Genomic DNA, 14,329 nt, shown 5'->3' with positions numbered 1-14,329 from the left:
AAACATGTAATGTGGGATGAGGACCTAAATCTCCCTTGCCCCTCGTCACCATCACGCCACCCCCACCTCTCAAATAGTTCCGCCGCTGTCCTTCTCATAGAAAGGATGTGCTGCACTACCCAACATTGCCGCCCATTCGACTTTTCTTTACCGTGATGGTAATTTGGGCGGGGGAGGATGAGTCCGATATCAGATGACGATGAGTCTGATGGTAGAGGCAGGAAAGGACAGAAGTCACACGTGCTTTTGTCCGCGTGCCCTGGGGCATGGAATGTTCACTGTTCGGGCTAGAGTTGTGGAAGATTGAAAGGGGAAGTTGGAGAGCTGGACACAAAGGCCTGTCTCCATGGCCCATTCCTGCCTTGTGGCTGCGCACCCTCGCGCGCGCTCAACGGAAAAAGTAGGTCAGACTGGCCGCCGAACTTTCCAGAAAGAAGTAGGAAATGATTACTCAGAAGCGACGGAGGGCGCGTAACTTCGCCCGTGCTACGAGCCGCCCTCTCCCCTTCGTTGCCGCACTCGGCGTCGACGGGGCGAAAGAAAAATCTAGAACCTCCCAGAACAGACGATTGCTCCTGGCCAATAGGAAGGCGAGACCGGAACAGGATAAGGAGCGAGTCCGTACGGAGAAGGAGGGAATTTGTACAAGGAACTCTATGCGTATGCGAACGCCTCCTTTGGCGCTAGTAACAGACAGACGTGGCGCGCGTCTATAAAGGGAAGTTGATCGCGGGCTGCGATTCAGCCCTGAGTCGCCGGTTAAGCTTGCATAAGCCCGCCTGCTGAGGAGTTTCCGGGGGACGTGAAGCCAGACACGCCCACCCGATACTGCGGCCACGAAGCGATGCGCTCGAGCGGGGTGCGAGATCAACAAAGAACGTCTGGTAGATAGTGCGAGAAGGAGAGCAGACGGGGTCAGTTCGAAAAGAGTCATCGTCTTAACAAGACATGCGTAATCATCCTTGAATATAGCCCATGTTTTTTTAACATTAGCTTTCTTCCCCATGTGATCTATCCGCTGCTATTCGAGCCTTAAGGTTTAAAGTTGTAGCATCATCGTTCAATTCGAAAACTACTACAAGGTCATTCGTGTACAAATCCAAAATTGTAGCAGCCGTCACCGCCTTTCATCGTTCCCAGGGGTTTCGCTTCGCCGTTTCCTTTTTCAAGCAGAATCAAAATGCTGTTTTTGTCTGTTGTTTTTCGTGTCCTATACACGCTTTATCGCTTCGGCAATGCTAGGCCCATAGTATTCATTTGCACCGTCATGCGATAAGAGCCGCATGTCCAGATACCTAAACCAGGCATAACGCCCTGTCGCGGGCCAGTCTCGCTGCAGCCGACCTTGTTCATTCATAACACCCTAACACAGTGCGCATAACACAATAACAGTGCGCAAGCGCAACGTCAAGTGGGATTTTTTCATATTTCGCGGGCTTTCTTTGGAACGCGCAAAAAAGGACCACATGAGATATGTAGTATTTGGAAAGATTAGATGCGCTAAGTAGAATTGGATTATGGGGTTTAACGTGCCAAAACCACTTTCTGATTATGAGGCACGCCGTAGTGGAGGACTCCGGAAATTTCGACCACCTGGGGATCTTTAACGTGCACCTAAATCTAAGTACACGGGTGTTTTCGCATTTCGCCTCCATCGAAATGCGGCCACCATAGACGCTAAGTAGACGATCACAAGGAAGTAGACGGGACAGGCGCAAATTAACAACTGGGGTTTATTCGAGGGAAACACTTAAATATCAGTTCATGCCAGCGCAGGCACATCAGGGTATCAGAAGTTCCCGCTCTTTTTTCTTACTGCTGCGCAGAATCTTAACTTGGTTGAGCAGAGGCCTGCATTTATGAACTAGGCGATGCATGGGCAGATGACGTTGCTCCCAGTACGGAAGCACGGGAACTTCTACAGACATATTACATAAAAAAGAATGGAGAAGCATGCATCAGTGTCACATCGATTATACTTTACAATAGGGACGCACGTTTCCTAGAATATATGATTAGCTGAGCCACGCCATTGGGTTTTTTCTGATTTTGTTTTTTCTCGTCATATCTGCTGCTAATACCTTGATGTGCCTGCGCTGGCATGAACTGATATTTAAGTGTTTCCCTCGAATAAACCTCAGTCGTCAGTTTGCGCCTGTCCCGTCTACTTCCGTGTGATCGGCTACAAAGCGCATCCAATCTTTCCAAATACAATGAACCAACTTGCCCAACAACGTATCCTGCTAGAGATATATAGTGTTGGAAACAGTTTATTCAAAGTTTTCTCAAGGTGCTCTACAGCCTTGCGTATCACACTTGGGGTCTACAGCCAATACTTGAAAAGTTTATTAACTAAACATGACTAATCATTTACTTAAGGGGAAAATAAAAAAACAGCCTGAGTAACTCTACATCAGTGCCAACATTGTGCATTCGCTTCAACTCCGCGTCCGGAGTGCCTCTCATTTTTAAAACTTCTGCTCAAGCTATGTGGGACTACCTCTACATGTGCCACTTCCTTCTGTAATGCTTTCGGGTCTATAGTGCATCTTACAAGCTGGTTGCTACACTGCGGAAACTACACGAATTCTAAGCCAATAGGAAGGTCAAATGCCCTTCGAGATATGCTGATCCGCGCCGCGTCGTCTGGTCAGCATCTGCTTGCCATCCTGTTACATGCTGCATGGTTGGTGGAATGACGCTTGCAAGAAAAATTTTGGCGCTGTAACCATAAGCTGCGTTCATATGCATGCGACACCAGGACTTCAGTATACCTTTACGCTTTCTTTCAAGTTACCTTGCACCCTCCTTAGCAAGTGGAACGGACGAATGCCTTTACAAATGTTCACCTGCGCCACACCGTCTGCTCGGCGTCTACTTGGCGTTTGCTCGTTACCGTCATCGCGTGCCATGCGAGAGCGAGGTAGCAAATTAATGATGCAGTGAACAATCAGGCTTCTATGGCGTTCCGCATCGTCCTGTCCGGAGCTCTGTTTAGTGGCGGCAAGTTTAGCGGAGACAAGCTTTCAAACGCGGTTTGACAGCTTGAGAAAGGAGTGGCGACTGACTTTATTCAAAACTGAAGTGACTAGCGCACGAGTGGACACGGAACACTAAAAAGGAGACAAAGACAAGCGCCTTTTTAGTGACCCGTGTCCACTCTTGTGCCAGTCATTTCAGCGTGGGATACCAACTAGCCCGGTCTCACACCATGCTTTATTCAAAATAAAAGCAGGTTTGCCGACTGGCAGTGGTGGCGCCGCAGTCGGACAGCCGCTTCGAGCAGGTGGGATAGAAGCCCACGGCGAGGCAAACTGCATTTCCGAAGTGAACGGCGATTGCCCGCACGGCAGGGACAACGAAGCGACGGACGGTCGTTGCAGTCAACGCATCACCAATGCTAGTGCTGTGGCCCGTCAACTGCCTCTCAGATGAGAACACCTCAACTGCACGGTGGAGGTGTCCTCATCTGAGAGACAGTTACTGCGCTGCACTTTACCCCAATTCTTCCTTCCTCAAATAAGAATCTCTATCTCTCCACTAACTAGAAATCAAACGCGTATTACGGCTCGGTGCTGTCTGCTATAATATTCTTACACCGTGGTCTGTAGTCCTAGCAGCGTGAAACCAAACAACCTATATCAATAAGTACGACAGAATGTACCTAAAGATTTGACCTCAACTCAAATGACATTTAGCGATGACGGATTTTGGCGCTTGTTTCTCGCTGACAGGGCGGAGCAACGTGCGCGAATTCGGTTCGAAGCGGGGCGTCGGCGGTGCACGGGTGCTCCCACGGTTAGGGCGGCCACTATGGTTACCGGCAGTAATTGCTGTGCTGTTATTGCCTGCCTGTGTGCGGCGTGTAACGTCACGACAGATAGCTGGGCGACCACTGCGAGTGCCAAGCTACTTGTAACACGTGACGCCCCCAGAGTGTATGTTATCGGCCAGCACAATAGGCAGGGGACTTTTCGTCACCCGGGGCGCGGCTCGTCGACTGTTCCTTCCGACACGCGTCACGCTCGTATGCCGTGTCACCACATGGTGTCAGAAGTGGGATGCTTCTGTTCTACCGAACTGAGAAGCTTGCTCGGCATGGGCAATCACCTACACTCTAAGAACAGTTTACACCCTTTGGCTTGCCCCTTCTGCCACACAAAGATAATCGTCATCTGCCTTGATGCGTTTCCTTTCTTTACCGCTGCAAGCCCGGAACTTTCCAGTGACGAACACCACGCGCGTTATCAGAAGGGGCACTCCAAAATGTTCTATGCTGATAACGCGTGTGCCATTCGTTACTGGAAAGTTCTGGGCTCGCAGCGATAAAGAAAGGAAACGCATCAAGGCAGATGACGATTATCTTTGTGTGGCAGAAGGGGCAAGCTAAAGGGTGTAAACTGTTCTTAGAGTGTAGGTCGCTTTCTGCCTCACCTGGCGCAAACTACCGCTCCGATGCGTGCTCTTTTGCACAAAGATAGCGGATGGGTCTGGGGGTGTGACTAAGCAAAAGCGCTGAACGAGCTGAAAAAGCTCATTTGTTCTGCGCAGTGTATGGCCATGTACGATGCAACGCTTCCTACCATCCTTTCAGCGGACGCATCCTCTTTCGGACTGGGAGCTGTTCTTTTTCAAACGCAGAAAAACGGTCACCGTAGACCAATAGCTTTCGCGTCTCGTTCTCTCACGAACACAGAACGGCGATACTCCCAGATTGAAGATGAAGCGCTGGCGCTGACGTGGGCAGCCGAAAGATTTGAAGAGTACATCCGTGGCCTAAACGTTACCTTTGAAACTGATCACAAGCCTTTAGTGTCTTTACTGGGCCAGATGGCCATTGATGATGTGCCCCCTCGAATTCAACGCTTCCGGCTACGCCTAATGCACTATCTTTTCACGGTCCAGTACATTCCCGGCAAATCGCTAGTCACAGCCGACACCCTTTCGCGATCCCCTGTAGCAGGCAGCGATTCTGAAAAAGGCTTGAGTGCGTCAGATATCACAGCGTACTCTAAGGCGTGTTTGCTTGGCTTGGAAACGGGGGACCATTTTTTATCCAGAGTGAGAGAATGTCAAATTAATGTTCCCGTTTGCAAACACCTGCGCAGACTATGTAAAATCAATTGGCCAAGGAAACCGAATGTTCCTTCTTTCCTCATGCCTTACTGGCAATATAGAGCATGCCTTAGCATAATTGATGGTCTCTTGTTGAAAGGAACAAGGCTTGTAATCCCACAGTCTCGAACGGAAGTACTGTGTAGACTACATGATGGGCACCAGGGTATCGTGCGTTGTCGTAATGTTGCTAAAGGTTCTGTCTGGTGGTCAGGATTGAGCACCGATCTGGCACAGTTCGTGAATCAGTGCACTGTTTGCGCACACTGGCCGAGCCCATGATAGCAACCGCAACACCATCGTTTCCTTGGGAGAGAGTGGGAGTAGATCTGTGCGTAATCAACGGCCAGGCATACCCTGTCGCCGTGGATTATCTTTCACGTTACCCTGAGGTAGCCATTCTTCCGTCCACAAAGTCGGGAACGGTCATTGATAGACTGAAAATAATTTTTTCTAGGCACGGAATCCCTGAGTGCGTGGTAACCGACAACGGTCCTCAGTTCGTGGCAACTGAGTTTCAACAGTTCGCTATGTCCTACGGGTTTCGCCATGTCACCGTGAGTCCGAGGCACCCGCAGGGCAATGGGGAAGTAGACCGAATGGTTCCGACGGTTAAGCACCTCCTTCTAAAGTCTAAAGACCCTTATTTGGCATTGTTGGCTTACAGGGCGACGCCTGGCATTCTTGGGGTCAGTCCTGCGGAAATACTTATGGGTAGGCGACTGAGGACAAGAGTCCCAATGCTACCACGTCATCGAAATCCGGCAAAAAGCAGCCCGAAAGTCGTGGCCAGAGACCAGACGGTGAGACGGCGGCAATGCCGCTACTACAACCGACGCCATCGGGCCAGACGGCTTCCCGAGCTAGAAGCAGGTGACTTGGTCTGGGTGACAGACATGCAATCCAAGGCCACAGTCCTCGCACGAGCACCGAAACCGCGGTCATATGTAGTGCGAACACACGACGGCGTTTGCCTCCGCCGAAACAGGAGAATGCTTAACCGTCTTCCAAAAGAAAGGGCGCACGTGGAAACTTGCGAATATCCAGAAACTGCGGAGCAGCCGAGCGCGGCACAAATAACTCATAGCCCAGATGGCGCAACTGCAACAGATTCAGCGGGGCCTCCAACTCGCGCTATGGCCAGTGGTGACCCCACTCCCACTGTAACACGGTTTGGTAGACTGGTGAAAAAACCCATCCGACTGGGCTTTGATGAGTAGTGCTTTGGTGTTTAGTGTTTTTCTAGTACAAAATATGTTCTCTATCTTGCATTTCCGAATGTTCCTGTGTGATGAGGAAATCCATACTTGACTTTGAGTGGTTTGCTGTTTTGTTTTTTCTGGTATAACATATATTCTCTACCATGTATGCGCGAATGTTCCTGTGCTCTAAGAAGAGGGATGTGCTGTTATCGTCTGCCTGTGTGCGGCGTGTGACGTCACGACAGATAGCTGGACGACCACTGCGAGTGCCAAGCTACTTGTAACACGTGACGCTCCCAGAGTGTATGTTATCGGCCAGCTGAATAAAGACGCGTCTTTCCTTTCGTCACCCGGAGCGCGGCTCGTCGACTGTTCCTTCCGACACGCGTCACGCTCGTATGCCGTGTCACCACGATTGCCACTGTAATTTTCGGTATACGACGTGCATGCGCAAATGTACTAACATGTCACGTAACGCTGTACCGCATCACGTATGGAGCAAAAAAATATTCATAGATGTCCTTAGCTATCGCCTAAGAAACGCGAAGGCGAAAGCCTTGTAAAGCCAACTGTAGTTCACCTTAATCCATCCTAATCCTCCTCCATCCAGCTTAATCAGTCCTAATCTGCCTTAAATCACCCTAATCCTCCTTAATACACCTTAATGCGCCTTAATCCACCCTCTTCCTTCATTATATTTATTGATTTACTTGTACATACTCCAGCCCGATCGGGCTATTGAAGGCGTGGGTGTGAAAAGCAGAGCAATGACAAATAGTAAATAATACAGGCAATACGTACAATACAAACCAATACAAGCCAAAACTATTCAATGGCCGTTAGGAATAAGTTTAAAGGAAGAGAACGAGGACCAGGCAAACAATTCTAGTATTCGATTGCACAGGGAAATAAACTGTATTTAAAAGTGTCCGTACGGGCAAAATAAGGTGCGATGTTTAGGTGATGGTGACTTCTAGTACTAGATGCATTAGAACACTAATGGGTCTTAATTCCCCCTAATCCTCCGTCATCCACCCTAATCAGTCTTAGTGTACCTTAATTCACCTTAATCCACCTCAATCCTTCGTAATACATCTGAATGCACCTTATTCCACCCTAATCTACCTTATTGCACCTTAATCCAGCCTTATTCACCTTTATTCTCCTTCACCTTAATTCCTCCTCATTCACCCTAATTCAATCATTAATCAATAAATAATTAACTTCGCTCATCATTAATCATCTTTTACACAAGGCTGGACATGCTTTCGTTCGCTTCTGCCCTTCCTTGGGTAAGGTGATATTTTCTATGCCTCACAACGCAACCTTGAAACCGAGATCTAAGGCTTTCGCCTTAAAACAAAAATCTCTAGTGTAGCCCATAATCAGCCACTTGCGCGCGGAACTATGTACCGCTGCGCAAAAATATTTCCTATGTACGCCTCGTACCTTCGGCAGTGCTACAACCAGCTTGTAAGATGGAGCATAGAAAGTAAATAAATAAATAAATAAATATTGCCTGTATACAGCTTCTAGATGCCAGCCCACCACATCAGGTTTGAGTAGAGGGTTGACATACTGATATCGGATACTAGATTATACTAGATTTTCATTTTATCTCACGGTACTTGAAACGCACATCATGGTTGCTTTGCTTCGTGTAGGATGACACTGCGTTCTAGATCAAATTAAGCATCATGTTCTCTACAGCTCGCGTCAAGAATACGTTTAAATCATTTCCGTATATAGTGGCATGCGCCTCATTTCATATCCTGAATGAATATCTTACGTAATCGCCTCCGCGTTAGAAATGGTTACAGGTAAGCGAAATTTAACCTAAAGGTGGTCGTAACAAAATATTTGAAGAAGTTCCTGAAAAAAAGCGGCATTCATGCGCGAAGACCTACGTCGTTTCTGGTCGCAGTTCCTGCATTGCTCTTTGTACGACACCTGACTGAATTATAAAGCAAATTTTACACATTTGATGGTAAGGAACATTTATTAGTTTCAGAATGTAGTCGCAAGACGCAAGAAACTTCATGCGAGCCCGAGGTGCGGTCTTCGACCTGGCGGGTTGGTTCATCGTCCGTATGGCTGGAGAGCAAGCAAAAACACAAATGTCACCACATTCAAGGCCAACAGCAAAGAAATTCTAGACCGCGGAACAAGCCCGCTTCAAATAATTTAGACATGCACACTCTTAAGCAAAATTACACCCTTTTGCGACACAACAATAATCGTCATCTGTCGTGCCCGCATTTCCTTTCGTTAACGCGGCGAGCCCGGTACTTTCCAGCAACGAACGGCACGCGCGTTATCAGCATGGCATAGCATTCCCTATAGGAAAGTAGCGGGCGCGGCGTTTTCAAGAAAGGAAACGCAAGCAAGGCAGATGGCGATTATCACTGTGTGACGGAAATACTCCCCAAAGGGTGTAACGTTGCCTAAGAGTGCAGCAGCCTCGGCGGAAAAATTTACGCTTGCAATGCGGCTGGATGCTTGCCAAAAGGCTCGCAAAAAGCAATGTTTTGCACACTGAAAAGGAACAAAAACGCTGTGACGCCGGATGTGACGTGCTATTCATATTGTAGAGAACCAACGCCCGGATCTTAAATACACTATTAAAGAGTTTACACCTTTTGGGGGTTATCTTGTCCCACAATGATAATCGTCATCTGCATTGCTTGCCTTTCCTCTATTGAAAACTCGGCGATCGCTTCTTTCCTGTCGAGAATGCTGCGTCACACTGATAGCGCGCAAGCCGTTTGTGACTAGTAGGTACCGAGCTCGCAGCGTTAAAGAAAGGAAATGGGGGCAAGACAGATGACGATTATCGTTGTGGGAAAAAATACAACCCAAAGGGTGTAAACTTTTTCAAGAGTGTATTCTCCGACTAAAAGCCTGTTTTCTATATCTGGTCGTCTACGTTTAAGAAGCAAAGCCTCGACAAGTTCCGTCTGCGCACGGAGTTGGCGCATTTACGCTGCGTCGGCGAAAATGGCTGGCGCGGGAACAGAAGGCGTCCAATCTCACGCCACTGGAACCGAGTGCATCGCTTGCTCGCTCGGCTGAGCAGCAGGACGCTTTCACTGGTGCGCGTTGTGACAGGCCGGCCGCTCCGTCCAGGCGGCATTCCTGCACGACTTGCCGCCGCCTTCTCATTCGTGACGAATGCGGGCACAGTGACAGCTTTTCTGGCTCCATGTCAGAAAGGCGTTCGCCTACTTCGTCCGATGTGGAGTCGATACAAGTGTCTCGAAGATGATCGACCACCGGAAATGACCGCTCATTACAACTTTGCCTTAAGTGCGTCATCGCGGCATACGCAGTCATCCTGAGAAAGCGTTTGCCAGAGAATAAAAATTTTTATAGGGTGCAAGCAATCTTGCATGAGTGACTGTGCTGGTCAGATGTAGCTCGTGCATCAAGTTCACATGCTCTGTGCGCGCTGCCTGGTCTGCGTCGCACTTGCCTGCTGCGCGCTTAGGCGCATTCGAACGCTGCTAATAAAAGAAATTACGCAATTACCAGCCCTACGGCCCTGTCACGAATAATAGTATATGCAAAGCAGGGAGCAAGACGTTCTCGTGTTGGTGACCTAGAGCGCGGATCTAGCTGGCTCGGGGTCCTTTTCTTCTTTTTAGTTTTTTTTTTTCGAATCCCGGATACGGCGGTGGCATTTCAATAACGCACAATGCAAAAGCCCCCGTACATTGGGTGCACGTTAAAAACCCGTGCTCAGAATTAATCCGGAGCCACCCTCTATGGTGTTCCTCATAATTACGTCGTGTTTTTTTTTTTCGCGTAAGACACCAGAATTCAATTTTGTTTTAATAGCAAAAAGCGCATGCGTGCTTCGTTCACAGCTAAACCAAAAGCAACTGCGGTTTGAAATAGTTGCGAAAAGTAATACGCAGTCACGTAAGGTGAACTTCTGTTGCGAAAGAAACTAAACAGAAAAGAATTGATACTACCATCTAAATTACTTGGCTTTGTTTGGAGGAGAAAAGAAAGAAAAGCAAAATGAGCGCGTGACAATCTCGTCTTTAAATCAAGTCAACCATTCCCTGTATCTGCGTGTCTTACAAAGCTGGCGCTATTTTAGTTATTCAGCAGAGTGTAATCTACGCATCTACTTTTCTTTTTTTGCAAAAAGAAGAAAAAGGAAAATGCACACTCACTCTGGGCTCTGTGTGAAAAGCAAAAAGAAAACAGGCAAGCGGTGCGTCAGTTGGGAGTCGCACGGGATAAGCACAGCCAACTAGCTACGCGCGCACTGACGATTGCACAACGCCGTGAAACCTGCACGAGATCGCATTCGCTCTATACACGTTACAAAAAAGCTCACGCATCGCGTCTATATTCTGACAAAACGAAAGCGAAAGAGTCTTACTGACAAATCAACTAGGCTCATTCCCTTACGAAGGTGTCGGACATGCAATGCGACTAAGGGAAACAGTAAAACGCAACGTGGACCCGTCATTCCAGACAGGCTGCACGCCGCCGACGAGGCACCGCCTCTCGCAACGAACGCGGCAGCTGAACGCAGGCGCACCTTGGCCACATATGGCGCGTGCCAAGGGTGCCAGGCCCCGACATGAGTCGTCTGGGCGTTCGTGTAGTCACCGTGAGGAATTCCTAAGCGGTGAAGCGTGTCGCGGCTGCTGTATGTGTTTCTTGACGTTGTGTCGAGATCCGCACCACTGAATGCGAAATTAGCTGACCAGGTGTCATTTTTGACGATGAATGTCTCGGAACAGAAGCACTCGGCAGATTCAAAGTTGTGTTCAAATACGATCCTCTTTGCCTTTCGAACACTAACATGAGTTTACAGGCTCTAATGCGTTGCGAAAACTATGTCCGCCAAAGCCCATAAGCTATCAGTGCAGGCAGATGTTGTGCAGCTACCATAGCGTTCTTATTAAAATTACCGTTACTTTAACGTTGAAGATCCTGCCTATCGACACATGTGATTAATTATCCTTTTGTCAAGGATTCAATTTCTCCAGCTAACAGCTTAAATTTATCGCTCAGTGCAAGACGCACCTGCGTAATTTAGAACTTACGCTAATGCTATCGTTTATTCTATGTTATCTATGTTCTCGCCGAACCTTGTGTAATTCGATTGTATGCACGACACGACTTGTGTAGTGCTTTCTAGAAGGCACGCGGGCACCATAGATTAGCCTTGAACCTTCGACGAGACCGGCATTCAAAAAGCCCACGCGTTTGAACCGCAGATCAGATTTTCTACGATCGCTGACTGTGCTCGCCACTGTCATTGTTCTCGACTGTTGCTGGTGCTTCTTCTTTTTTCTCGGGACAGATTCGCCCAATAAATGGCTACTTTCGTGATTCAGTTTTAGCGAGCTGTGTTCTTCACGGTCACTGCAACGTGGCAATATACAGGGTGTCCCAGTTAACTTAGACCAAGATTTTTAAAAAAAGACAAATCCAATGAGCTTGAGAAATTTTACCGACTGCATAGTAGCGGCAGTCGTGCGTGCTTACCGGCAGTATTTTTTTTTCAACACGAATTATTAATTTATATATTGCTTTTAATTAGCTAACTTTCTAATTATTGCTCGAATCGCGAACATGTCGAATACGAAGTGCACCTTAACCTCCGAATTTATTTCGTGCTGAAGCGTGCCTGGTTGTTTCCGAGAAAGAGCCCGCGAAACGCGAGACCGGCGACGCTGCTCGAGTAGCAACCTTTGGAGGGCACACGGCCGTTTATCGACGCATCGTAGAAGGCTTCGTCACGTAGCTTGGCTCGAGAGGTGTCGCGACTTAACTAGCGTGATGCGATAAGCTTCAGCATCTGCGGGCGCAAGAATGTTGTGCGCGATCATGAGGCACTCGGGATAGCCTTCGCGTATCATGAAACAAAGCTACGAAACAAATTCAACCAATGCTATACCCGTGTCACACGGGCAACTCGGATCTTCCTCAAACTTCCTTCCCTTAAAGGACCGCACGGGAGCTTCACCTCAAAGGAGCTAGCTCCGTGTCACACGGCCTATAAGCGAGCTTTTGAAAGCTGCCGCTGGGGCCCATTAGGCGCTGCTCACCTCTTACTCAGTCATGAAAGAAACACGTTATATATTGCTAGAAAGTCTTGGGAAAGACGTGAATCACTCATTCACCATGCGCGAGAGGTGCGATCGCGTTGACCAAAACTACAAAAAATGGCGCAGTCGGGGCAAATGCAGCTGCCATTCCGAGAACGCCCGGTTCGAGAGTCGAATGTAGCTGCTCAACTGAAATATCTTTGTCAGTGCTCAAATACCATATTATACGCAATGAAAACAGTTATAATTGCGGGTAAAAGTGAAATTAATAAAAACGAGGGTGATTTCTCGACTCGAAATTCAAGCACGCTGGGAACAAAAGTACTCCCTTCAGTCTGCAAGGGAGACCTTCCATCTCCTTTCGCTAGGAACTTCCTTAAACTTCCTTTGCTAAAGGACTGCCGTGTTACACGGCGCGCATCTCCCTCGAGATAAAGACGTCCTTGGTTGAAGGGAGTTAAAAGGACTATAGCCGCGTCCGTGTGACAGGGGTATTAAAGAAAACAGTGAGCAAAAGAGCACGAGAAAAAGAAAGGCAGCTGTCGGAAGAGCCACTGAGGAGTTCATTTCAATAAAAGATAAACGAAAAGCACGTAAGGCGTCTCAGCCACGGACAAAGAAACATGCAAACGTGAAACTGGTTTAGCCATTTATCCTTTCTGTTTCTTCAACTCCCGAAAAGTGGCAAAACAAAGGAGCTTTTTTTATCCATTTCTATCTTTGTCGCAAGCTTTTTTTTATGTAAGAATAGGGTTACATTATGAAGGTGCGTTAAACAGTCACGTTCTACACCAGTTTGGAGCGGTTACTTTCCGCTGCCACTTATATAGCACGTGCTCACACAGGTCACCGTCCGAATTAATACAGTATTTCCTTCTTTACAACATTTGTGCTGGTGCGGCTTTGACCAACAACGTTGGAATCTCGCGGTAGACTGTTTATTTTTGCCTTTAGGGCACTAGCGCAAAACTGTGAATCATTTTACTCTAATGAGAACCAATGATTACTTACGATGGTAAACGGGTCTCGGTTGATCTATGTGCAGAAGGAACAAGAAAATAGTTTTGAACATAATTTATTACGGCAAGAAATCACACGGGCTTGCATGATGATCTGTTTACAGAATTTGAAAAGAACATGATTCCATGAACTGGTTCATCATTACACAGTGCAAGAGAGTGCAAAGTAAAATCTGGCCCACAAATGACCTCCTGACTTTTGTTCAAATGTAATTACGACGGGGCTGGCGTAAAATTTTATGTTCTACATCAGTCACAGAAAATAATTACTTACGGTGGAAAACTTGCTTGGGTGGGTCTATATGACCAAAAGAATGAGAAAATGATTTCAATTGAAATTTACTAAAACGTACAAGCACTATCAAACGGTATCAAAATATATTTTGCAATATCTAAAATAATATTTCTATGCTCTTTCTAATCAACGTGCAGAATTCAAAGAAAGTGCACAAATAAAGATTTTGTAGCTAAAGAATCGGCACTGTTTTTACTCGTCCACCGTTTCTCCCAAAATAAGCGTACTACATGGGACATTAGCTATTTTTGGCTGAGCAGCACACAATTTCTTTTATTATCAATAAATACCAGCACGTCACTCCATTAATTCTAGCGTTGATTCTCAACAAAAAGGCATTTACATTATTTCCTACTAACGCTCGTTTCTGACAAGTGAGAACTGTTCGGGCATTCTTGTTTTTGCGGAATTACCATTAGCTAATGCGCACAAAATTATGCAAGTCATAGTTTGCTTCACTCGGCACAGTTTTATTGAGAGGCGCATAAATGTAAAGTAAGGAAAGTTTCCTATCCGAGCTTATTTCAAAAAGCTATTTCATATACGAAACCACTCTAAACAAGTCGACATTCAACACGACACCTTCAAAACGCAGCATCAAGCGCGCGTTCAGTGTTTCTACTT

At 47.2% G+C, this 14,329-nt stretch overlaps 1 protein-coding gene across 1 annotated transcript in view; it reads right to left on the bottom strand.

The window, feature by feature from the left end:
- Nucleotides 1-3,216: 3,216 nt before the first annotated feature.
- LOC142557946 (uncharacterized) overlaps nt 3,217-14,329 on the bottom strand; it is a 55,527-nt gene continuing 44,414 nt past the window's right edge. Inside the window, exons 18-21 of the mRNA XM_075670132.1 lie at nt 13,685-13,708; nt 13,403-13,426; nt 8,295-8,411; nt 3,217-3,446 (exon numbers count right to left, since the gene is read on the bottom strand). Coding sequence (XP_075526247.1) covers nt 3,217-3,446; nt 8,295-8,411; nt 13,403-13,426; nt 13,685-13,708 — 395 coding nt within the window. The remainder of the gene's footprint in view (nt 3,447-8,294; nt 8,412-13,402; nt 13,427-13,684; nt 13,709-14,329) is intronic.

This window comes from Dermacentor variabilis, chromosome 9 (genome assembly GCF_050947875.1).
Source record: "Dermacentor variabilis isolate Ectoservices chromosome 9, ASM5094787v1, whole genome shotgun sequence".
Taxonomy (NCBI): domain Eukaryota; kingdom Metazoa; phylum Arthropoda; class Arachnida; order Ixodida; family Ixodidae; genus Dermacentor; species Dermacentor variabilis.
The sequence above is the reverse complement of the archived record's forward strand: the minus strand, read 5'-3'. Positions and strand labels throughout refer to the sequence as shown.